At 39.5% G+C, this 23,803-nt stretch overlaps 1 protein-coding gene across 10 annotated transcripts in view; it reads right to left on the reverse strand.

Moving 5' to 3' along the window:
- Positions 1 to 23,803, reverse strand: part of L3MBTL4 (L3MBTL histone methyl-lysine binding protein 4) — a 461,651-nt gene that overhangs the window by 286,882 nt on the left and 150,966 nt on the right. For 7 of the 10 annotated variants that reach the window (XR_010343647.1, XM_064379410.1, XM_064379409.1 and 4 more), the window contains exons 5-9: positions 22,536 to 22,627; positions 5,251 to 5,355; positions 4,057 to 4,192; positions 2,110 to 2,201; positions 478 to 632 (exon numbers count right to left, since the gene is read on the reverse strand). Coding sequence is in view for 9 of the 10 variants with exons in the window: in XM_064379410.1 (XP_064235480.1) it covers positions 478 to 632; positions 2,110 to 2,201; positions 4,057 to 4,192; positions 5,251 to 5,355; positions 22,536 to 22,627 (580 nt within the window). In the remaining variant the exon portion in view is untranslated. Of the gene's footprint in view, positions 1 to 477; positions 633 to 2,109; positions 2,202 to 4,056; positions 4,193 to 5,250; positions 5,356 to 15,708; positions 15,728 to 21,565; positions 21,649 to 22,535; positions 22,628 to 23,803 lie in introns of those variants that run through there. The other 3 variants (XM_012446880.2, XM_012446882.3, XM_064379412.1) reach the window with 3 other exon arrangements.

Here is a 23,803-nt window from a genome sequence, read left to right on the forward strand (position 1 = left end):
AAAGAGTCCTTTCAACCCATGCCATGTTATTCTAATGGCATGGCAGCATACATTTTCTCTGCTCCCCAAAGGCTTTCGAAGAATTCACTCTCATTTTCCCAGAATCTTTCCTTCTAAAAATGTGACAAGGTATGTTTAACATTTTTTAGACAAAAAAAAAAAAAAAATACTGCAAGTTTTTAGCTTCCTCTTCACAGAAATGCTTTCCTCACAAACTAGAAAAAATACAGCAGTGTCATCAACTGGTCATATTATTTCAGATGAGGCCTCACTGGGTAATCTACATATGGAGAAGTTTCTAGCGCTCTTTAATTGAGTAATTCACATGGAAGAGAAGATAGTGAACAGTCAACCACCAAATTCCTGATGTTTATCACTATTAGAACAGCAAGAACGGTGAAAGTGCTAGAATGAAAACAAATTCTTCACACCAGACATATGAATACACAAAAATAAAACAAAACATTCGTATCTCACCAGTAATCATAACTATCATCCCAATTGTCAAAATGCACCAGTAAGCGATCTTCAACAATATCTGCTATGGTTGCCACGCACACCAAGGAAGGGTTCTTCCTGTCAACGGCCTCCAGCTTCATTCCAACCTGAAATTCTTTAGGCATTGGCCCGTTCTAACGCAGCAGCAGCAGGGGAAGAAGCACGAAAAGAAACAGGACACCAAACAGGACTGAGCCACTGTCAAAACTTCTATGGTTAGCATCAGCAAAGTCTACAGGTGTCAGCACTTAGTCTCTGGACAAAGCCAGTAAATGCCAGTAAAAATATCCGCCAACTGTCATATAGTTTATGTTCATAGCAAAGACCCCAGAAACTAGTTTTCCTCTGTGCTTTTGTCTTTTGTTGTGCAAGGTCGTCTTCTTTCCCTTACCATCTTCGTATTTCCCTCTTTGATTCTTAGAATAATTTGTATTAATTTTAAAATGTGATGTTTACTGAACACGATAGTGTCAAATAATCTTCTCTGCTCCCCATAGGCATCTGAAGTTTCCAAATGCTACTATTTGAAAAAATGGTGAAGATATGTTCTAATTAGCCCTAAAGTATCGTTTTAATTTGATTACTCAAACTGAAAATAAGTGGCTTTTTCAATATTTAAGAAACACATGCTTAAATAAAATTGTAACTTAAAATGTGAATTTATATATAATTCATATATATGTTTATATAATTTAAATTTATAATTTAAAAATGTGAATGCTTTTTTTTACTATCTGTACTTTTCTCAGTGTAAATATACTATGAACTATGATTTACAATAACATAGCAATTACAAACCCACCCTTCATATACCTACAAACTAGCCAGTCCTGGGATTTAGGGAGTACCCACAATATCTGGGGACTACAAGAGTGTTTTCTTCTCTACTTCTCTTTTATCAAACCCTGATTTTCATTTTCCTTCAGCATATTCTATTTTTACAGCAATTTCCTGTTTTAATATTTCCTTTTCTTGATACAAATCTATGAAACACTTGTAACGATTGTGTAACACTGCTTTCAAGATCACAGAAGTGAAGCCTGGAGAAATTCAGTGAGTGGCCTGCACAGTGACACCGCCTGCCGGTGGCAGAGCCAGCTTCTGGGGTTGCGACTTATTCTCCTTCTCTACTGAAGGTTCACTAGATTTCTGGGGACACAGATGGCATAAGAAATGTCCTCTACCCAGATCCTCAGAACACCCCTTCAATTAGTACAAAATGTTACTCTCATTTTCATTACACTTAAATATATCTAGGCTGGGTACATTCAAAGCTTACTTAGAGTATCTGCTGGTTTCAAAACATCAAAACCGACATTAAAGAATTAACTCACTGTAAAAGAAAACATTTTTAAAAGACACTTTAATTTTAGTAGGCTTTATACACAAAGTTTTTAACTTTTCCCAACTAATTGAAGTATTTAATTATATTAAAAGAAGAAAACCAAAATATGCCCATAAGAAACTGATGAATTAGGTGAGAAAAGTCATAGAAAGTTAAGAGTTTCCATAATTTCTTAAAGGATTAAAATAAAACAGAATATACTGTAAATTTTAAGAAATTTAAACTTAGGGGGAAATTTGATTTATACTGAGAAAGAAAATACTTACAGGACTTCTGTTTCTGAATAATTTCTTTGGAGCATTTTGCAATTTGCAGGCCTTCAAGTAATCCATCCAAACAAATTTATCTTTTCTATAACCTAAAAAAAACACAGATTACTCAAAATACGCGCAAGATGTAACCACACGCATATTAAACATATTAGGTTGGTCCAAAAGTAATTGTGGTTTTTGCCATTACCTTTAATGGAAAAAAAACCACAATTACTTTAAAAGTAATGGCAAAAACCGCAATTACTTTTGGACCAACCTAATATTATTATTATTAGTCTCCTGCCATTCAATGTCCTTAGCACCTGCAAAAGATTTAAATTAAAATCTCCAAATTGTTTCACTGTTTTAAAATGTGTTATGTTCAAAACTGTTGATAGTGCTTCCCCATCATGTGCATCATTCCCTACACAATTTCGTATTCTCTGATACGGAGTCAGTATTCTGGTGGCTTGACAAGAGTCTCATCTCCCATTAAGGCTTTCCTGAATGGGCAAAGTGATGAGACCAGAATTACCACACCTGTCCCCACTCCTGAGGAAGCCACATCACAGAGACCATCAGAGGTCCTGACGGTGCAGCTATCCAGGATGCCAGGCACAGAAACCCCTTCTCAATCCAAAGCCCATTCAACAGCTCCAGCTTTCTGCGCCACATCCTTACAAGTCTCCCATTAAAAACTGCCACATCCTCCCATTCGCATGCCCTAGCATGGCTCTCACAGTGCTGGCCCAAACAGTATGGGCTCAAAAAATGGTTCTGAGCACCAGGCTTGGAACAAGAGTTAAACTCCCTGCACAGGCTTCCAGGCCTGGGAACACCACTCTCTTCATCCCCGACCTTCCGCCCGGGCTACTCTGCTGTCTCCCTGAGATGTATCATCCTCGCCAAGCACACTCCCGTCCCGGACGCCTGCTCCATTCTTCCCTCAGCTGGCTTACCCAGACACCAAACTACTTCCTCTCACATTTCACCCACGTCTCTTTGGAACATTAGGCCACAGAGAGGCCTTTCTCCACCGTTCTGTCTAAGAGTGTCCCTGCAGCCACCACCAGGACCTTCTCCTCTGAAATGAAGTCCCATGGAGACAGAACCATTGATTTACTTGCTGTTGGCCCCCAGTGCCTCACGCAGTAAGGGCTCCATAAATACCTACTGAATGAATGAGCCTGTCACCTGTCACCAGCTCCCTAGATACTAGCAAACTCAAGGGACTCTGCCATCAGCCTCAGGGGAGGGTGCCAAGGGACACCCTGAGTGAATTACTAAGAATAAAGGACTATATACTGACTCCAGAAGTTGCCACAGTCATCGAACAGTCTAACACACAAGCCAGAGACAGTATACAGAAATTTGCTGTGCAAAGAAATGAGCCCATCAGCATTGTCCTCAACCACATCCCCACCTCACTTGCACACAGCAAATAGAAGAGGTTTTGGTCACATCTGCCTTGCCCAGATTCCTCTAGCATATAACAAAATAATGATATTTTTTATTCCCATCAAAAGAAAACAGTGAACTTTTTTCATAGTTCCATGTTTTCCATGATTCCTAAAGTTGAAGCAAATTATTTACAGTGAATCAAGTTTCCTTGCCTTGTGTTATCATTGATTAGATATTTCATTTCACCCATGATTTAAATATTAGTTGGCATTCCCTATAAGGTTTAATAAACTTTATATAAAATAAAATGTTTTCATATTTTATTTCTGCCCTCTGTACATTATCAGAATGTGACCCAAATGGTCATTTATGCTTTTCTTTAAAGATATTTACTTCAAAAAATGGTACCACTATAGTCTTACTGTTCTTTGTAGATCAAAATCTCATTTTGGAAATCAATTCACACCAGGATCTGTTGTTAGAATTTCATAAAATGTTGTTAAAACACAAGTGAAATACCAATTAATTCTCTTTCCACTTGGTAAATGTATCCTGGCTTACCCTTAGGGATGTGCAATTCATGTTTGGTCTTTTCACACCACCCTACTGGATGAATGTCAGGGGAACCAGCATTGGTCCAAAAATCATAGCAACTTAAATAACCATCAAAATGAAGTCTAAGACGGTAACCACACACCTGCAAGAGAGAAGGTTTACAATCATTCGTTAAGTGTCATATATTTGGAGTAGACACAAAATTCACAAAATATTCATATATTTTGTCAGCACTATCAACATATAAGAGCCAGTCCTGCTATTCAAATGTTTCCACTAGAGAACAAATTTATGGATGACATCTAATTAAGACAAAATGGTAATGAAGTTAGACCACGACTTATAGGTATCTAGTGCATTCTGCAAAAATAGTAACCCTTTTATCCAATCTAGGAATCTGAGGGTCAGTTCATGTATTCATTAGTTAACTGATTTATTTATTAATTCAATATCTGTCAAATATTCCCTTCAGCAACCCTATTTTCTGCCCTCTGGCCTGGATTCATACTCCAAGACAGTGTAAGCTAAAGTACAAAGCAAAACTAACATAGGCATGGCTTTGTTTCAACTCTAACATATGTATCCAGCATACTCAATAAAGAGAATAATAAAACAGTCAGAGAAATACATCCGCTAGACATGTGGTACAAGTTTAATAGCTATAATCAATCAGTAAAGTAAATAAATGTGACTACTATGTTCAATGCTATTAGAAATATAAAGATCTTTTATTGATTTAATAATGTTTAGTAAATATTACATTTTATAAGCCATTCATCAGGAGCTTGCCACTCTAAATAATTTTTGTAAAGTGCATGTATTTATATAAATATATAATTCATATGTATTAATATTATTCATACACATTTCTCATTATTTCAGCTCAAATGTGAGTAAGTACATCTCATTAATAGGCAAAAACGACACTGGGATTAACAGATTGTAATCAACCTCAAGTGAAAATTATTTACCCATTAACTCAAGAGTAAATGCTAGTCAATAAAGGACTTACTAGAAAATTTATCTTAGGGGAAAGAAAAATATTTATTAAGAAACATATTTTCACCCATCGCTGACTAAAATAAATCCATAATGCACTGGATCTTGTTCATGATAAATATCAAACAAATTTATTATTCTCTAGAAAAGTATCTTTCTGTCACTATGCAATCAGCCCAAGACAATAACACCACCTCTTACCTCCGCTACAGAAAGCACACAGAATACTGATGGATGTCGGGGATCGATGCCTTCTAATCTCATCCCAATTTGAAAACCATTTTCATGCTCTGGAAAGGACTGATCCTACAAAATTTCACAACATAACATTAGCCACTGAGATTTCTTCACAGTTTTATATTAAAACATTTGGTGTCACCTCTAGGTGAAGTCTAAAACAACTGAACTCATAGAAAGGAGAGTAGAATGGTGTCTACCAGAGGCTGGAAGTTAGGGGAATGGGGAGATGCTGGTCGAAGGGTACAAAGTTGCAGTTAGAAAGGAAGAATAAAAGTTAAGGTAATGGATATGTGAGTATGCTTGATTCAATCATTTCACACTGTACACACAGCATAACATCACAGTCTATCCCATGATTATATATGGTTATAATTTGTCAAAAACATAAATAAGAATTTTTAAAAAGAATTTACTGTATAGTTTAGAAGCTCAGTGATCTGGCTAAAGGTGGAAGACTGTTTTTATATATAATTAGCGCTCAAGGATGCTTTCATATGTTAATATGCTTTGAAATAGTACCTCTGTGAAGCTCTGTGTCCTATGAACTTCCCATTTGTTCCTTTTGCCTATTTTTCCTTCCTGTACCCTGGATAACTTCATTTTCTCATTATTTGAATTACCTACTCTCAGACTGTGACTTGGCTCTTCACTGTGCTTACAGTGACTTTGTGGTAGATAAACTTAAAATTTTAATATAGTAAAATATAGGCCAGGCACAGTGGCTCACACCTGTAATCTCAGCACTTTGGGAGGCAGGTAGATCACGTGAGGTCGGGAGTTTGAGACCATCCTGACCAACATGGAAAAGCCACATCTCTATTAAAAATACGAAACTAGACTGGCATAATGGCACATGCCTGTAACTCCACTACTCAAGAGGCTGAGGCAAGAGAATTGCTTGAACCCAGGAGGCAGAAGTTGCGGTGAGCCGAGATCGTGCCATTGCACTCCAGCCTGGCCATCAAGAGTGAAACTCTGTCTCAAAAAAACAAAAATACAGAGATAGATAGATAGTAAAATTTATCAATTATTTTCTATACATTCTGCATACCTAGCCTATGAAATCCTTAACTCTGAAGCTACATAGGTATTTTCCTTTTTTTTTTTTATTTTGAGACAGGGTCTCACTCTATCACCCAGACTGGAGTGTAGCAGCATAATCTTAGCTCACTGCAACCTTCACCTCCCAGGTTCAAGCAATTCTCCTGCCTCAGCCTTCTGAGTAGCTGGGATTATAAGCGCGTGCCACTACTGCCTGGCTAATTTTTGTATTTTTAGTAGAGATGGGTTTTCACCAATGTTGGCCAGGCTGGTCTTGAACTCCTGACCTCAAATCATCCACCTTCCTCAGCCTCCCAAAGTGCTAGGATTATAGGCATGAGTCACTGTGCCTGGCCCTAGTATTTTTTAAGAACTGTTGAAGTTTCTTTCTTACATAATTAAATTAGTATTACAACTGAATTAAATTTCTTACGTATTTAAATTTGTATTACAACTGAAATTGAGTTTTCTATAGCGTGAGGTAGAGGCCTACTTTTATCACATGGAAAACATTCAAGAAAAGTTTTTTGAATAGTCCGTACTTGAATTGACCAGCAAAGTTGGCTCTGTCATATCTGGTTTCACATACTTGTAGGTCTTATTTCTGACCCCTCTCTTGTGTTTCATTGACTTAATTGCCTGTATCATATAGTTTTATTTGTTTATAACGAGTCTTTTTGGAGAGCAATCATTTTCATATTAAGTTTTTTAAATTCAGAAACTTGTTCTCTCTCCCATTTAATCTAATCATTCTTGTCTGTAAAAGTGTCTTTTAATTTTCACATAAAACTGCCAAAATGCTGTGCTATATTTATTTCTGGATACCTTTGAATGTTTATTTCTATTTTTAGTGTAATATTTTCAAAGCAGACTTTCTAATTTGCTCCCATTCATCATTATTTTCTTTAAGCACACAGTTTTGAACAGATTCAGCATTATTATTCAGTTTATTCTTAATTGCAAATAAACATATACTAATGGAAAATGATGACTAGAATCTAGTTCTATTACATCTAGAGCTGCATTTAATCACTAATTGTATTATTATTTAATATTGCTTAACATCTAAATGTCTATTTTGGGGTTAAAATTTATTCTTTTTAAAAATTATTCCAGGGGCTGGGCACAGTGTCTCACACCTGTAATCCCAGCACTTTGGGAGGCCAAGGCAGGAGGATAACCTGAGGTCGAGGGTTCGAGACCAGCGTGGCCAACACGGCGAAACTCCATCTATACTAAAACTACAACAGTTAGCCAAGTCTGATGGTGCATGCCTATAATCCCAGCTACTCAGAAGGCTGAGGCAGGTGAATCGCTTGAAACTGGGGGGCAGAGGTTGCAGTGAGCCAAGATCACGCCAGGCACTACAGGTGACAGAGTGAGACTCCATCTCAAAAAAAAAAAAAAACAAAAATTATTCCACTGGGAAATTTAAAAGTTGAACCAAGATAGTATAGAGAGCACATACATAGATAGCCTTTGCTTAGATTCATTCATTGTTAACATGTCACCTGCTTTGCTTTACCATTTGTACTTCATCTCTCTCATATGTTTATGTGAGCATATACATAGATAGAGAAACATACGGATACAGATAAATTTTTTTCTGAATACTTTGAAGACCCTTTACCCCAAAATAATTTTCCCTAAGAGTAGTGTATTTTCCCTCGGAATAAAACATTCTCTTACAAAACCGCAACTAGATTATAAAGTTTTGTAAATTTAACTTTTATCAATACTTTTATCTAATCTTCCATTCATATTCCAATTTTGTCCATTTATCCAACAATATGCTTTCCAACTTTCCCCCATACACCCCTTGCACAGGAGCCAATTTAGGGTCAGATGTTACAATGAGTTGACAAGACTCTTCAGTCTTCCTTAATCAGAAACATTTCGCATACCATGTCATTGTCTTGTATAGCACTGACATGATTTTTAGAATACAGTCTTACCCCTCTTCTGATTTTTTTTTTTTCTTGAGACAGAGTCTCACTCTGTCTCCCAGGCTGGAGCACAAGGCTCACTGCAACCTCCAGCTCCCAGGTTCAAGCAATTCTCCTGCCTCAGCCTCCCGAGTAGCTGGGATTACAGGTATGTGCCACCATGCCCAGCTAATTTTTGTGTGTGTGTGTGTATTTTTTTAGTAGAGACCTGGTTTCACCATGTTGGCCAGGCTGGTCTAGAACTCCTGACCTCAATGATCCATCTGCCTCAGCCTCCCAAAGTGTTGGGATTACAGGCCCCTCCTCTGATTTTTTAACTAGAACATTCCTCATTTCAGGTTGTCTGTGGCTTCCTCAAGATTTGATTCAGGTGGTACATTTTTTGCTGGAATATTACATGGATGTGTTGTGACCTTCTCAAGGTACCACATCCAGACGCACGTAATGTCTCTCTATCCCTCACTGGTGATGGTAGTTTTGATCATTCAATCACAGTGTTGTCCAATTTCTTCACTAAATAGTTACATACAAAATACACATATACATACATTCATACATAGACATGTACACATGTATACTCATACAAACATACATATTTATTTTATAAATCGTAAGTTCAAACAGATACACCTAAGTCTAATCCCTCCCCGAAAGGTTAGTTCTGCTTTCCTGCATCCACCACTTTGTGTTTCTGCTCGAACAAAGTCAACACATTTACTCATTTACCAAATCCTACAGGGTCTCTTACAGTTTCAGAACTGTCTCACTCCTTTCTATCATAATAAGAAAACCTATTTTAAAAGTTCAAGATTTCTTTGCAATTTTCCCTCCCTCCTCTGTCATCCAAGAATGGAGTATATAGTTAAAAACTGTGTTCATGAACTACTTAGGTTCATTTCTGTTCTCTCTTCAGTAAAGTTACAATGTCCATTTGAAATACCACTGAGTTCAAATTTGTTAAATGTACTTTCAGTTCTAAATGATATTTTTTAATATGTAGAATAATAACATGCTTCCAAAAGTTAAAATTACTAAAAGGTACTCAAAAATGTATGTCTTCCTCCCATATTCTATCCACCCCATTCCCTCACACCACCTCTTGGAGGTCACTAACTTTACTGTTTTCTGGCTTATGCTTCCCAAACTTCTTTTTGTAGAGATAAGCAGTTATATGCAGGTTTTTCTTATTTCTCCTTCTTTCTCACACAAAAGGCAGCATATTATACATGCTCTTTCACACATGGCTTTTTGCATTATTGATGTCTCTTGGAAACCACTCCATGTTTGTTCCCAACTGTTAGACACACTCTTTTTCACAGCTGCATTGTACTCCACTGTGTATAGGTACCACAGCTCATTCAACCTTCTTCTATACTTGGATGCAAGCCTTTTTTATATAAGCATGAAATAATTTTAAAACCTATGAATTGGCTTGTAAAGTGTCGTTAAATTTTTTTTACATTCTGAGATCATTTTAGAAGCTTCTAAGGAAAAACTTAAAAGATGAAAAACCCCAAAATGAAATGGCAAGAATGAATGATTTCTCAGGAATATTTTATTTCTACAAAAATAAATGTCATGTGTGTGTTTAACTCTCCCAGCCTTCTTCTCACATCTACTCTGTTTTCCAGCAGATTGTATTTAACGAGTTTTGTGTGACTACCTCCTGTTCACTGCTTTGAAATTTTTCAGTTAGACTTCAAAAGTGCCACACACATATACAAATACACACGCACACAACGCTGATAAAATGCAAAGAAAAAGGCAGACTACAGGGAGAGTATATTAATAATGCTGAGAGGAAACTAAAGAAGCCATAGAAACTGGAAGAACATTGTTCATGTTTTAACAAAACTTAAACACTACACAGTAAGGGGTGGGGAGGAAACAGTGTTGTGTTGTGCAAACTATATCTTCTTATCACACAAGAATGATAAATTTGAGACACTGGCAATAATTCCCAGCCAGAAGTGAAGATGTTACTCTTGTCAGCCTTTCAAAATGGTTTCCCAATTGAACATTTGGGAGCTTTCCATAATGTTGCAAGTAACACTATATAACTAAAACAGACTCAGCATTCCTTGGAGAGTTTCAAAAAAAAATAAAATGTTCATTTTAGCAATCTGAAAGGCAACATTTAGTGAGAAATATCACTGCCTTTCATCAGTCTCTCTGTTCACTGGTGTATTCATGACCTGACAGATTTAAATTTTTTTTTCCTTTTTAAATATCTTATATTTTATGAATATCATTGATAGCTGTGTTTATAAGAGTACACTTTATGGTATGAAAAGATAACTAGAAGCACACACTTAAAGCAAACAATGGGCCCATTAAATTCAGTCATTAAAAAATCATAAGGTTCAGAGATCTGAAAAAACTTACATAGATAGACTCAAGCCCAGAAAGGTGAATAAACTTTCTCTAGGTCTCACAGCCAGTTTGGTAGCCAAGTACAACTAAGGATCTGTGTCTTGTGAAGCCTGCCAGCTGTGTGTTCCCACATAAAGGGATAGAAGTGGCAACTCAAAAGGCAAAACAAAACCTGCCTCGATGCCATGAAGGCCCCAGGGACATTTCCAAAGAAGCGCCAGTGCTCTTGAGTACAGAACAGAAGTTAAGGTGTTTTGCTTTGTCATTTTCTTTTCCCAAACAGCCACAAAATGACATGTTCTCATATGAAGTTGATTTATTTTGTCACTAATAAAGGAAAAGAAACATTATTCAAAGTTCCACACCTCTTGGCAAAAGCAGGTACAAATTATAGACTATTATTTAAAATGCTTGTAAAATGAGCCATAGCATGAAGGGGGAAAAAAAAAATCACCATGCCTAGAGAAACTGAAGACAAGCTACTGGCGGAATTCCTTTATGAATACAGTGCATAAAAATAATCATTATTACATGTGTGTGCCAGCCGCTCCATGGATGAAAAGTCCATGGAAAACAAGTGATGAGCATGCAGCATGAAGAATTCTTAGACACTTGGTAGACGTGTGTGAGAAGCTCTGATTTTACTTTACCACTGAGAACCCCTGTTACACGAGCAAGGAGATGATGCTTTGTCGTGATGATTTTGTAAACCATGATAGAATGGGGAAGGTCCATGGTCATCAGTACTAGCCTAGCATCAGCTAGGGGCGTATCACAGAAGAGTGCTCAGTGATAACTGCAAGATTCCATCTGAATGTCCCTCAATGTTCTATTTTATTCATAGATATGGCTAGGCAGTCAACAATATTTTCCTCATTTTAATTCAGCATTGATAGAGGTGGGGGGAATTGGGCCTGCAATCAAATCCTGACCACTGAGGCACACGTTTTAGCATGCTATACAAAGAACTGGGCAAGGACCTCAGGCCACTGATTTCCAAACCTTCACACCATGGCTGTCAAAGGGAAAGATGTCCACAGGTGGAATTTTATATGCGGATGACAAAAACAAAACTTATTATCACACAAAGACCTTTGCCATGAATTCAGCAGACTGTTCAAATGGTTTATCTCAGCAACATCTTCCACATCAAAAAATTGTTCCAATGTGTCCCTCGAGGGACAAAATGTACTATTGTAAATTTGAAAGGTGAGATATCAGGAAGTCTTATGTAGGCAAACTGTAATATAAACAACTTGACCACAGAGAATTTAACTCTTTGACAAAATTTAATGACTTTCTTCACTCAATGGGAAAAATAATCAATCACGTTCATGAAGAAATATTTTCCAAGATGAATACAACCAAAGAGACAGTTAGGAATGCATTTGCAGGCTTCTCTGAAGTAGGAAGAATCAACTTGCCAGGTTTTAAGTGTGAGAGTCTTGTCGACTCTGCATCTGATGAAGTAAAAGGAATCTGTGTTTATGTTTGGTCTGAATAAACAGGATGATTGAGAACTGTGTGAGAAACCACCAAACACTTGCTGTTGTAGCCAGAAACCTGGAATGAATAAATAAAATTTTCTCAGTAACAGAAATGAAGAATAAAGAATGAGAAGGAAGAGTTATAGAGCCTAAGCTGTCCTTTATCAAGCCTTATATAAATGCCTTTTAACACTGCACCAGATACTGTTTTAAGCACTTACAAATATTAACACATTAAATCATCATAAAAATCCTATAAAATTAAGTGTTATTATGCACATTTTACAGATGATATGCCCAAGGCCACCACGTAAATCTATCTGACTTTCGTGTTTGAGTGATTGGTCAGTATGCTAGAACATTATCCGTAGTTACAAGCAGCACCATCTCCCTTGCTAATTAAAGACTTCTTAATTTTTAACTTTTTATTTCATTATTACAAATATAATACAGTTTTTAGTATCTAAAATTGGTGGTAGAATAAGTACCACCTATGGCCATGAAGTAATTTCCAGTTGCCAAAAGTGGAAAACAGTGCCATGGGGAGTCTCTAAAAGGCACTCCTAAATGTAGGGATTTAATATAAATAAAGGTGGCACTGTTGACTACAGAGCAAAAAGATGGTATCAGAACACACGACTATCAATTTGGAAGAACAATTAAGTTAGATTCCTACCACATTATCATATATAAAAATACTTTCAGAGGAAGAGGAAATAGACATGACCATGGAATACAATACACCTGTTAACAAAAGCAAAACAGGCCTGGCGTGGTAGCTCACGCCTATAATCCCAGAACTTTGGGAGGCCGAGGTGGGTGGATCACCTGACGTCAGGAGTTCAAGACCAACCTGGCCAACATCGTGAAATCCTGTCACTACTAAAAATATAAAAAATTAGCCAAGCATGGTGGTGGGCACCTTTAATACCCAACTACTTGGGAGGCTGAGACAGGAGAGTTGCTTGAACCTGGGAGGTGGAGGTTGTAGTGAGCCAAGATAACACCACTGTACTCCAGCCTGGGTAACAGAGTGAGATTCTGTCTCAAAAAAAAAAGCAAGACACATCACTGGATCTGCCAAGGCAGAATGACAGCCATGATCAATATCAAGTATTAGATGAGCATAAGGTGTGTTGTCACTTTTAATCAAAAAAACAGCTATTAATATAAACAGGATTTACATATCTACATAACTACATATAAACAGATCTGGAAAAATTTACATCAGATTATTTTGAGTGGTTCATCTAGAGAGGAGAACAGAGAGAGATCTTTATTTTTACACTCTTCTGTCTTCTTAAAAATGTTAAATGGCATAGCAATTCTTAAAAAATCAACACATACACATAATCAAGTGATGGTGACACTAACTGAGCAGGCAGGACGCAGGCCATGAGAACACTTGTACGTCCTGCTAAGGAACTTTTATTTCATTCTTAATTGTTAAAGCACCAGCAAAAATGCAAGAACCATTCTTGCATCTCTTATTAGCAGCGGTGTAGGGAATTAATTATAAAGGTGTCAAGACCAGAAGTAGAAGATGGTTAAAAAGGCATTAAGTATCTGCCAATAATTGAGAATCTGCCATATGCCGTGTAGAGCATCTAAGTCAACTACATAAGCCTTAGAATAAAGCCCCCACAATCCCCATTTCACACATGAAGAAACTAAGGCTCACAGTTGTTCACAAATTGCTCCGTTTGTACACTAACCAGTACAAAACCTGGAATTCAAATTCAAACTCTGGCCTGTGCACTCAACTGCCACGTTCTGCTATATTTAGAAAGTTGCAACAACCTTGACAAGTGATAATGAGGACCTCAGCTAATGCAAGCAGGACTGGGAATGGGGGAAGTGGCCAAGTTTAACACATACTTAAGGGGTAAAATGGGCAGTGTCTGACGACTGGTTGGAGGCAGAGGACAAGGGAGGCAGAGGATTTTAAGGTGGTACCCCTATTTCAGGCTTGAAAGAAATTCTCAAATTTTCCATAATGCTAGTTTTCACTTTGATAATGGTAATGATATCTAACAACAATTTCAAAGGCTTCGTGGGAAGCTCATGAACGACCACTCTGCACCTTCCAACTTTCTGTTGCATTATGACAGCTCCAATGTTCTTCCAGGCATCTTGCAATGCATCTTTCATCATAAAAGTCTATTTACTGCAAGACACCAGAAGACTATGAGAGGCTATGAAACTCCTTCCTTGCTTTTTCCTTGAGAAATTTTATGATTTTTACCTGAGTTAACAGTGGCATTTAGCAAGAATGTTAGATTCTCTTCCAGATTTCTCTTGTTTTAATCACAGAAAACAGAGAACTTAAAATATTATATACACTAAAACACACACACACACACACACACACACGCCGCATATATACACATTTGCCTCTTTTTCTATTCTTGCTCAAACTATACCTTAATATATAGTGGAGCAGGGTGGGGTTCATGATGTTCTCTGGGATTCTAGAATCCTCCTGAATTTTATACAAAATTTTGTGTGCAAATGGATATAAGCATTTCCCCAAGGATGTTATTATTCCCTAAGGATATCCTAATTCCCTAAGGATATTATCAATAGCTTTCATTAGATGTTCAAAGAGGTCTAAGACCCAAAAACAGATTAAGAGCCACATGGCTATCCTGCAAGGGGATTTGTCATTAATCAATCCACTGACTAAATAATACACATTTGGAAGCCTTCAGTAAGCAGAACACAGCAGTTCACTGCAGTTGTTCATCATGGGGATACAGGTCAAGCAGCAAGGCATGCTTCACATTCTGCTTTTTCAAAGTGACACCTTTCTCTTGCCATCTATTTGTTTGGCTGGTGGGGAAAATCATCACCTACATAATTAAACAGAACTTGCTACAAAGCTGCAGTTAAGATGGCAGTGAAGGATGGCTGATTGCATATTTTTAAACTTTCATTTTAAAGACTACTTCCTTGTTATTTTGAACATTTTTCATAGATTAATTCTGAACTTAGAATCCTAAACTGCTGCCAAGATTACAGCAAGAGGCATTCTACAAATAGAGAAACAGAATTTAGGGCTCAACAAAAATATACTTTAATAAGTTAAGTGAATGCAGTTCTTCCTGGCTTTTTGGGAATCCATTCTTCTAGAATTTCAATTGCAAAAATCCTCAATCCCTTAGAAGCTACCGATAGTAAGAAATTTGGCTGCACAATAAACATTTTAATGCTCATCCTAACCACCGAGTGAATTACGGTCTCAGAAACAACAACAAAGCACATACCAGAGCAGGTAAAACACTACGAGATCCAGGCAACCTTTGACCAGAAAAGATCATTTATGAACAAAGAAAAAGAGCCCTCACCGTACATAATAGAAAACTGCATAGAAAGAACTTTTTTAAATGACTTCTCAAGTTCTTTCATAATTCACTGGCCATCACTGAATTGATTCCACAAATCCTCTGAGTCTAGTGTCTAAAACAATAAACTCACATATTTTTTTCCCAATGACTAAACTCTTCCCAGGGAAAAAAGGCAAGGATACTTCAAATACATTTTTCCTTTAACTGAACGAGAATCATATCTACCCTTGATTCCGAATGCCACCATTTTCTTCTTTAATTTCTCCTCCTTCTGAAGAGCTCTGAACTTGACATTCAGCTTCCAGCTGGAACTGCAGATAAGCAGCTGTAACAGGGGCTTCAAACCCCCACCAGGAACTAAAAAGCAATCCTGATCTGACTGTCTGGTTCCAGACTTCAGATCTGCTCAACTATTTCCCAGTACCCCTGGTACTTTCAATCACCGTTTCAGAGACACAGATTCTAAGAGTAGAAGCATTTGAATCACATCAGGATATATCTTCAATTCCGCCCCAGAACTTAGACCTTTAGAAACTACGGGAAATGAACATGAATGGGATTTCTTTCTGCTCTTCAGAGCCCCAGCAATTAATCATCTTAAATGACTTCACATCACAAGGCCACACTCTATTTTTAAAATACAATTCCTTCTTTGGTCTCAATATGCCTTGCAATTTAAACCTCAACCGAACATCTCAATATAATGCACAAAGTATTCTTTCAAAAAATGCTTCCCCCCTCCCTGGGAATACTGTTAAATACCAAGGAAGTTACCTTAAAACTGGAGGCAACAAAATACATACAAAAGAAAAAAAAAATAGGCAGACAGGCAAACAGTTTAGGCAAATTAAAAGAGGATATAGGCTCTGGCTATAATTTGGTTCTAAGCATATCAGAATGCATAAAGTATTTCAGTGCAGCTTTTAAAAGTACTAAAAAGCCATACATGGTCATCATTTGGCTTATGATTTAATATTTAAAGTATTAAGAAGCATCTATATTAAAATGGTGATAGTATTCACAGTGACCATCAAGTAATTTGGAAGCATGTTCATGGCACAAAAACTTGATATCTGACTAAACACTTTTGGCTGGAAAGGTTCTGGGTATCTCCAAGTTTCACAAGTTTTAACAAACAGGCATTTCCACAGAAGCATCTTCCTGCACCTGCAAGGCTAAATACAATACCAGACTTTATCAAAAACAAAATGCACACGTACACGTCTTTCAGATTCCATTTAATGCATAGGCATAGATAGGAAAATTCCATTCTTAAAATATAACTCAGACATGGGTTAAGAACTTAAATCTGGGGTAAGGTGAATTCCTTTTACTTAGATTTCAAGTAAAGAAGACACAGAGAGAATAGGAATGTGTTCAAATAAGGCTGTCTCGTTTCTAGGACAATTAGGAGGTTAAACCAGGAAGATGCCTCTGTTCCTGTTCCAACAACCTCCAGCCCCTACCAAAATAAATACAACCCTATCATCCTGCAGAAGGCTGGAATTTCCTTTTCAGGACATAAAGTATTTCTTTCTGAAATCATACTAGATTATAACAATAGCTACGAAGAGGGGAAGGAGGTAGAGCAGGACAAGAAAGTTGGGGGTGGTGGGAATGCTACGATTGTGCCTTGTTTAGAGAGAAAGGGGATGAAATGAGGAACTGCTTCTGTTTCATCATGAATAAAGTTGGTGAGTCATCAGGCAGGGGAGAGGAGGCTGGGAACAACGTGACCCACCAAGGATTCTGCTCCAAGGACAGTGGGTTTCCCGCTGGGCACCCACTCTGAAGCACAGATCAGGAGACTGAGACAGGAAACCCCCCACCCCCTGCAGTGGGCAGGCCAGGCTGGAAGGGAAGAAGACTGTGGTCAAAGGGAGGCAAGTCCTGACAAGGATAAGGTCTGTGGAGGCCAGGCTGGGCTAATGTTCTGAATAAATGGGTGGTCAGGAGGTCAGAGCACACAGGGCACCAAGAAGGGCTGAGAAAAGGCAGTGGGAAGAGCAAGGGAAGAGAGAAAGAGTGATTTGAAGAACCGCTTGTACTTAAGAAAGTCATCTACATGCCAGACACTAGTAGGCTGGACACCTGATACACACTAGATGGAACTCTTTAGGAAAACCCCTGAGAAATTGGTGATATTTATCTGCTGTTTTCAGTTAAATCAACTAAGAGTCAGGGAGGTGCCTCCGCACAGTGAGGGGAAGCAGTGGAAGGCTTACTGAGGCAGTGCAGGTAAAAGCACCAGCAAACAACAGGAACCTCTACCAGGAACCAGAGGGCAGACAGGAACTAGAACAGAAAGCAAGAAACCCAGTCAGGCTTCCAGGAGATCACAATTCCACCCAGAGACAAAATACATCCACGTGGAACCACACAGAATGGCACAAAAAGCAGCCAGAGGTATTAAGTACACAACCGATAAACAGAGGAACCACAATTCATGAAGATCCCTCCCGCAAGGCATGCAGGCATGGTGATAGGTGGGGCCAGCCTGGACACGGAGAAATCACTTAAGGAACGGCTGTAAAATGCATGTGGAACAAAACTCAAGGTGCACAGTAAATGAAAGCAGTAGTGCGGCAGAGTGACAGTAGCAATAGAATAACTATGAGGCAAAACTGGAGCAGATTAGATTGCCGAAAACACACACAGCTTAGAGGAGAGGGTGGGGCACGCTGGCTGCAGGGAAACCGAGCACAGGGCTCTTCACAGGGACACGGAGCCCCAGGAGCTAGCTCCACCGAGGAAGGCTGAAAGGTCTGGATGTACTAAGGTCTGCCCGCCCTCCAGGTAAGGAAGCGCGAACACCAGGAGAAGGACCCAGGAGGGAGGCAGGAGCTGTGTTGTGTCTTAGTAGGATGGCAGTTAAAGAGCTGGATGAACTGACCCAAAGGTCAGGTTATAGAGGCTGGAGGTGGAAAAGAAGGTTGGAAAAATCCAGAAAGAAAAAAATGCAGTCTAAAATTTCAAGAAGACAGACTGGACTAAGGAGATGAGTTAGGGAGGAAAATGCAGAACCCAGGGGCACTATTTTTTCATAAAAATGGAACAGACTTTAAGCGTATTTACATTCTAAAAGGAAATGTTCAGAAGAGAAGAAACATCAACTTACAGGCAGGCAGTGAGATAACTGATGGAGTAAGAGTTCTAGAAAAGCAGGAATGGAAAGGTTAGTGCAGAGCACAGGCACGGGAGGCTGGAGAGAAGGGACACTTCTTCCAGGACCACAGAGGAAAGAGGCAGGAACAGGTATGTTGAGTGACAGTCTGCAGGGGGCAGTGGAAGGTCTCACCATATGCAGTAAGGGAATGAAGGCTTCAGGTGGGAGGAAAGATGCCTGCGAGCATAGACCTGCCTTCCTACGCAGCAGGGAGAGCCCAGACAAACAACACAGAAGGATGGCCAGACAATGCCTGCATGCTAGGCCGTGCCTCTGCGAGGCCACCATCTGTAAGGCCTCGTGGTTCCTACTCAGCAGTGCTTGGCACCTGAGGTAGAGAAGTTAGACGGTGAATATGCATCAGTCAGGAGCTGGGATTGCAGTGGGCATGGATGGGGAGAGGACACCAGGGAAGCAAGGGACTGAAGATCCTGGCAAGAGAATGGCTGACATGAAGGAACTGGGCTGAGCTGGCCAGGGAAAATATGAAGCCAGGAGGGAAACAACAAAGGAACTGCAAGTCTTAAAAGAAAAACTGATGCTGTGAGAATAAGGGAGAGAAAAGTCTGGAAAGACAGTGGACAAGATCAGATGGTGAGATTAAAGTTCACCACTGCAGAGAAGGTTCAACTGTGACTTATGCCAGTGTGGTCAGCAGATGGGGTGAACTGAAAAGGGGGCACCGGTTCCTGGGGTGGAAGCACCCAAGGTCCTAGCCACGTCTTGTAGGTCTCCTTGAAAAGATCTTCCACCTTTTTGGTTAAATGTATTCCTGGGTATTTTTCTGTGTGTGTGGTTATTGTAATTGGGATTGTGTTCTTGACTTTCTCTCAGCTTGAACATTATTGGTGCATAGAAATGCTAGTGACTTTTGCACATTGATTTTGTATTCTGAAACTTTACTGAAGTCGTTTATCAGTCCCAGGAGCCTTTTGGCAGAGTCTTTAGGGTTTTCTGAGCATAAAATTAACTTTTATTTTCAATATTTCAGTATCAAAAGCTGAAGGGTTCCATCTCAGATGGCTGACCTTAACAACATTATAATAATATTTACACAATGAAAATGAACATTACTAGTCAAAAGCACAATGTCAATAAAAATTGAGTCCAGTCTGATGCTCCTTCTTGGTAAGCTGACATGAACCATCTGCCTTTTTGATTATATTAAAACCTATTTTCACTTATAGACAATGCTTATTTCATCTGAAAATATAAATTCAAGTTAGAGTAACACTGTGATCTTGAACACAAGCGTCCTCTTTAGTCATTAAGGCAAATCAGACGTAATAATTGGTGAGCTTAATTCTCCTCCTCATTCAGGGTCAAATGAGGTCTCATCTCATATATGGAATGCCGAGTAAATTCATTACATGTGCATTCCACGAGCAATTCACATTCTACCTCGGATTGTTGTTGTGTTACTAAGAGCATATGATATCCTAAGTAGCCGGCAAGATTCTAAGACACCATGTCACACATTCTTCAGCGTTTTGGCCAGTCTTGCATAGCACTTTGCACACACAGAGCCTTAAACACATGAACAGCTTCAGTGCTAGATTATGAGTGGAGAGAAAGTCGGTCCAACGTGTCAAACATGTCTGTTTTCTCATACACTAATGCTTTGCTGTTACTTTCAGAGGTGACAAATATTAGACTCCAAAAGCTCGAGAAAGTGCAATTTCAAAGTTGTGTTCTTAGCCAAAGAATCATCAAAGAGTGCATCACCTGCTCACCAGCCACCTCCCTCAACAGGGTCTCTCTGACTCTCTCCACCCTCCCAAGGGGGCCCACTCCCAAAGGGGCCCGCACAGCATGTGCTCCTCCCACTGACTGCCTTCCAGCACCTCTACTGTCATATCTCTGTAAAGTCAAGGGAGAAAGTTATATGACCCAGAGTCTATGATTACACAGTTCTCGATACCATCATGAGGATTTATTTCAGAAACAGAAATCCCACATTTGCTCCCTTGATCTTTTTTTTGGTAAACACCAGGTCATGAGGGAAAATCTAAGGAAGAAATTCTCAGTCCTGCAGGGTGTTCTTGCACTGGCTGATGGGCCTTAAAGGATCTTAGAGGAGAAGCTCTGAGAATAACGTTAATGCACTGACTGAGATGTGGGGCAACACAGGAGCTGGACAGAGAATCTAACACTTGGCTGCCATCAGCCAAAACTTTCTTTGCTCCGCAAATTAGTCCACACTTCACCCCTAACACCCAAATATCTGATTTAATCCTGCGTGGGTGTAAGAGAGGACCCTGCCCTAGGACTGATCTGAGGACACAGCACAGGTCTGACTTCTAAACCAGAGTAGCCATCGGGGCACAAGCCTCACCTATGTTCTTTGGCTCAAATACTGGACCTTGACCCCACTACCTCTGCCCTTGGGTGTCACAGTGCCTGACAGGTCTCAGGCAGCTCCTGTTCTGGCCCACTCTGTTCTACCCTCCCAACATGCAGTGGCCCTGCGGCAAGGGCCGAGAGGGGCGGGGGGAAAAGGCAAGGTAACTGTGAGCTCTGCCGAACTGCCCCGGTCCAAGCCAACCACCTTCAAAGATCTTCACACTCAGAAGTGAGAAGAGGTTCCCTAGAAGTCATTCAACAGCGACTGATCATCTGAGCAGACTCAACACAGCAGGCACTGCCGGGACACATGAAGGAAAACCCCTTACCTTAATGAACTTGCACCTTTTCATGGAACAAACCCCTAACTCTTATCAAATGAAAGTGACATGGGGAAATAGGAGCCTGACTCCTAGGCAGTTCCTAAATCTTCCATAGTAACAGGCCCCAAACCTGCACAAAGAATGCAGGAGGTTCTCAAGCTGCACATGTTCCAGGCCCAGCCCCTAAAGGTCTCATTTAGAAGGTCTCAGGAAGACCCATGCTGTGCTTTCCAAAGCTCCACAAAAGTACCTGGTATGAAGAATGGGTTAAGAACACTGCCCTAGACGTTTTCATTTTCTACGGTATGGCCTTCATACTGTTTGTTAGTGAAGCATACCACCTAGAAGACAAAAGGACACGCATCATTTCTTAAACACAAGAGGCCTGCGCTTGGTTTCCCTTTCTTTTCCTCTTTGCTATACCTCTTCCTTCCTGTCCTACTGGCATGTCCAGGATTACAAATGTTGGCCCTTTCACACACTAACAAATACTAGATGTAACTCAACAGATGTCATAAAAAGTTAAGCAAAGCTTCCTGCCACAGGTTAAAATGTAAAGTAATGAGGCAAATCTGATGCAATTTTTCGTATAAATTTCCCCTAAAATATCTAAAACTCAGACTAAGAAGAGCAGAAAGAATATTAGAAGATTTGGTGTCTTGGGGAAAGAGGATCCCCTGTAAGGCCCTCGTGCTAGCAGATGGTCAAGGAAGTCTACACTGGCTGCTCTGTTCATCTTTCTAGTCATGTATGCCAGGACTCAAGGGTTTACTGTCTTCTCTAACATCCTGCTCGACTCACCACTCTCAGCAACTCATCAAAACAGATCCCTCTAACTGCAGGTAATACAGGCTAATAAAAATAAAACCTAACACTTATTGAGCACGTATAGTGTGCACATTGCATCCTATATCCTTTATGGGTACAACTGCTTCAGTCCTCCAGCCACCCAAGGAGAAAGGCAGGGGACTTTTCCCACCTCATGGGTGAGGAAACTGAATTGAATGACTTGTCCCAGTTACAGAGCTGGCAGATGGCAGCACTGGGCTCCAGCCCACTCTGAAACACTAAGGCTCTAATTAAGTTTGTGGGGTCATTTTCCAGCACAGCCTACAAATAATTCAAACAAGTTGGTGGGCTATCTAGGAAAGTCATGTCATTTTAACTAAATTTCTCAAGTGTTGCTTCCTTGCAAAAATACAAGTCCTTCAGTGGCTGACCTTGGAAAACAGCTCAACAGGTGCTGCGACAGCCTTCTGTTCTTTCAAGTACCACTCCCAAGACCATGCTCCCTGCGCAGCCGCTGAAGGGACTGGAAGAGAAAACACAATGACTTTTCTCAAAACAATTAGTGACAGGAAAATAATAAAACTTACTTGACAATAAACTCAAGAAACAGGCTGATTAGTGAAACTGGTAATTGAAAGACCCAGCAATTAAGAAGAGTCTTCTCTCTCACTTCCTGTGAACATTTAGTAAAATCGCCTAACCACTCCATGTTCAGCTTTTCCTGTTTCAGACCAGGCTAGTGAATATGTCCGATCCTCAAGTCAATGCCTAGTGAACTCTCAAATTAGGCACCATCTTGCTCCTCTCAAAGAGGAGGAATAGGCACAGACTTTCTGGAAAGTGATTTAGTTAAGTTTACAGTGAATCATCTAAAATGTTTTACAATCTTCTGCTTTCATACTTCTTTTGTTGTGAATGTCAATTGGCACAACCTGTGGAAAGGTAATGTGGCAGTATTTGTCAAAGCTTAAAAATTGTTCCTGGCTGGGTGTGGTGGCTCACACCTGTAATCTCAGCACTTTTGGAGGCTGAGGCGGATGGAACATGAGGTCAGGAGGTCAAGACCAGCCTGGCCAACATGGTGAAATCCCCTCTCTACTAAAAATAAAAAAATTAGCCGGACATGATGGTGGGCACCTGTAATCCCAGCTACTCAGGAGGCTGAGGGAAGATAAATGCTTGAACCCAAGAGGCGAAGGTTGCAGTGAGCTGAGATCATACCACTACACTCCAGCCTGGGCATACCACTACACTCCAGCCTGGGCAAAGGAGTGAGACTCTGTCTTGGGGAAAAAAAATCGTTCCTACAAGTTGAACCAGCAATTCTCCTGGGAATTTGTCTTAATGCAACCACAGTAGATGCACCCAAGGGGCGAAACACAAGAATTTTGTTTCCTAAAATCCCAAGTCAAATGAAACACTGGAAACAAAGTAAAGGTCCACAAAGGAGGAGGTAATTAAATGCATTACATGGTCATGTCCTTTCAAAACCAGGCAGTAAATTGCGTTGTAGACGACTGTCTAAAGGCAGAGAAGGACTACGTAATGATACACTACTAAGTAGGAAAAAGAAGCAGTTAAGAAAACAAATTGATCATTTTTGGTAAATGTGTAATGGATTAAACAAAACTAAACTTAAAATATAAATCAAAAACGTTTAAATGAAGTCACCTTAGGTGCCAGAATTATAAATAATTCC

This window comes from Aotus nancymaae, unplaced genomic scaffold (genome assembly GCF_030222135.1).
Source record: "Aotus nancymaae isolate 86718 unplaced genomic scaffold, 86718_ANA_hifiasm-v0.15.2.pri h1tg000020l, whole genome shotgun sequence".
Classification (NCBI taxonomy): domain Eukaryota; kingdom Metazoa; phylum Chordata; class Mammalia; order Primates; family Aotidae; genus Aotus; species Aotus nancymaae.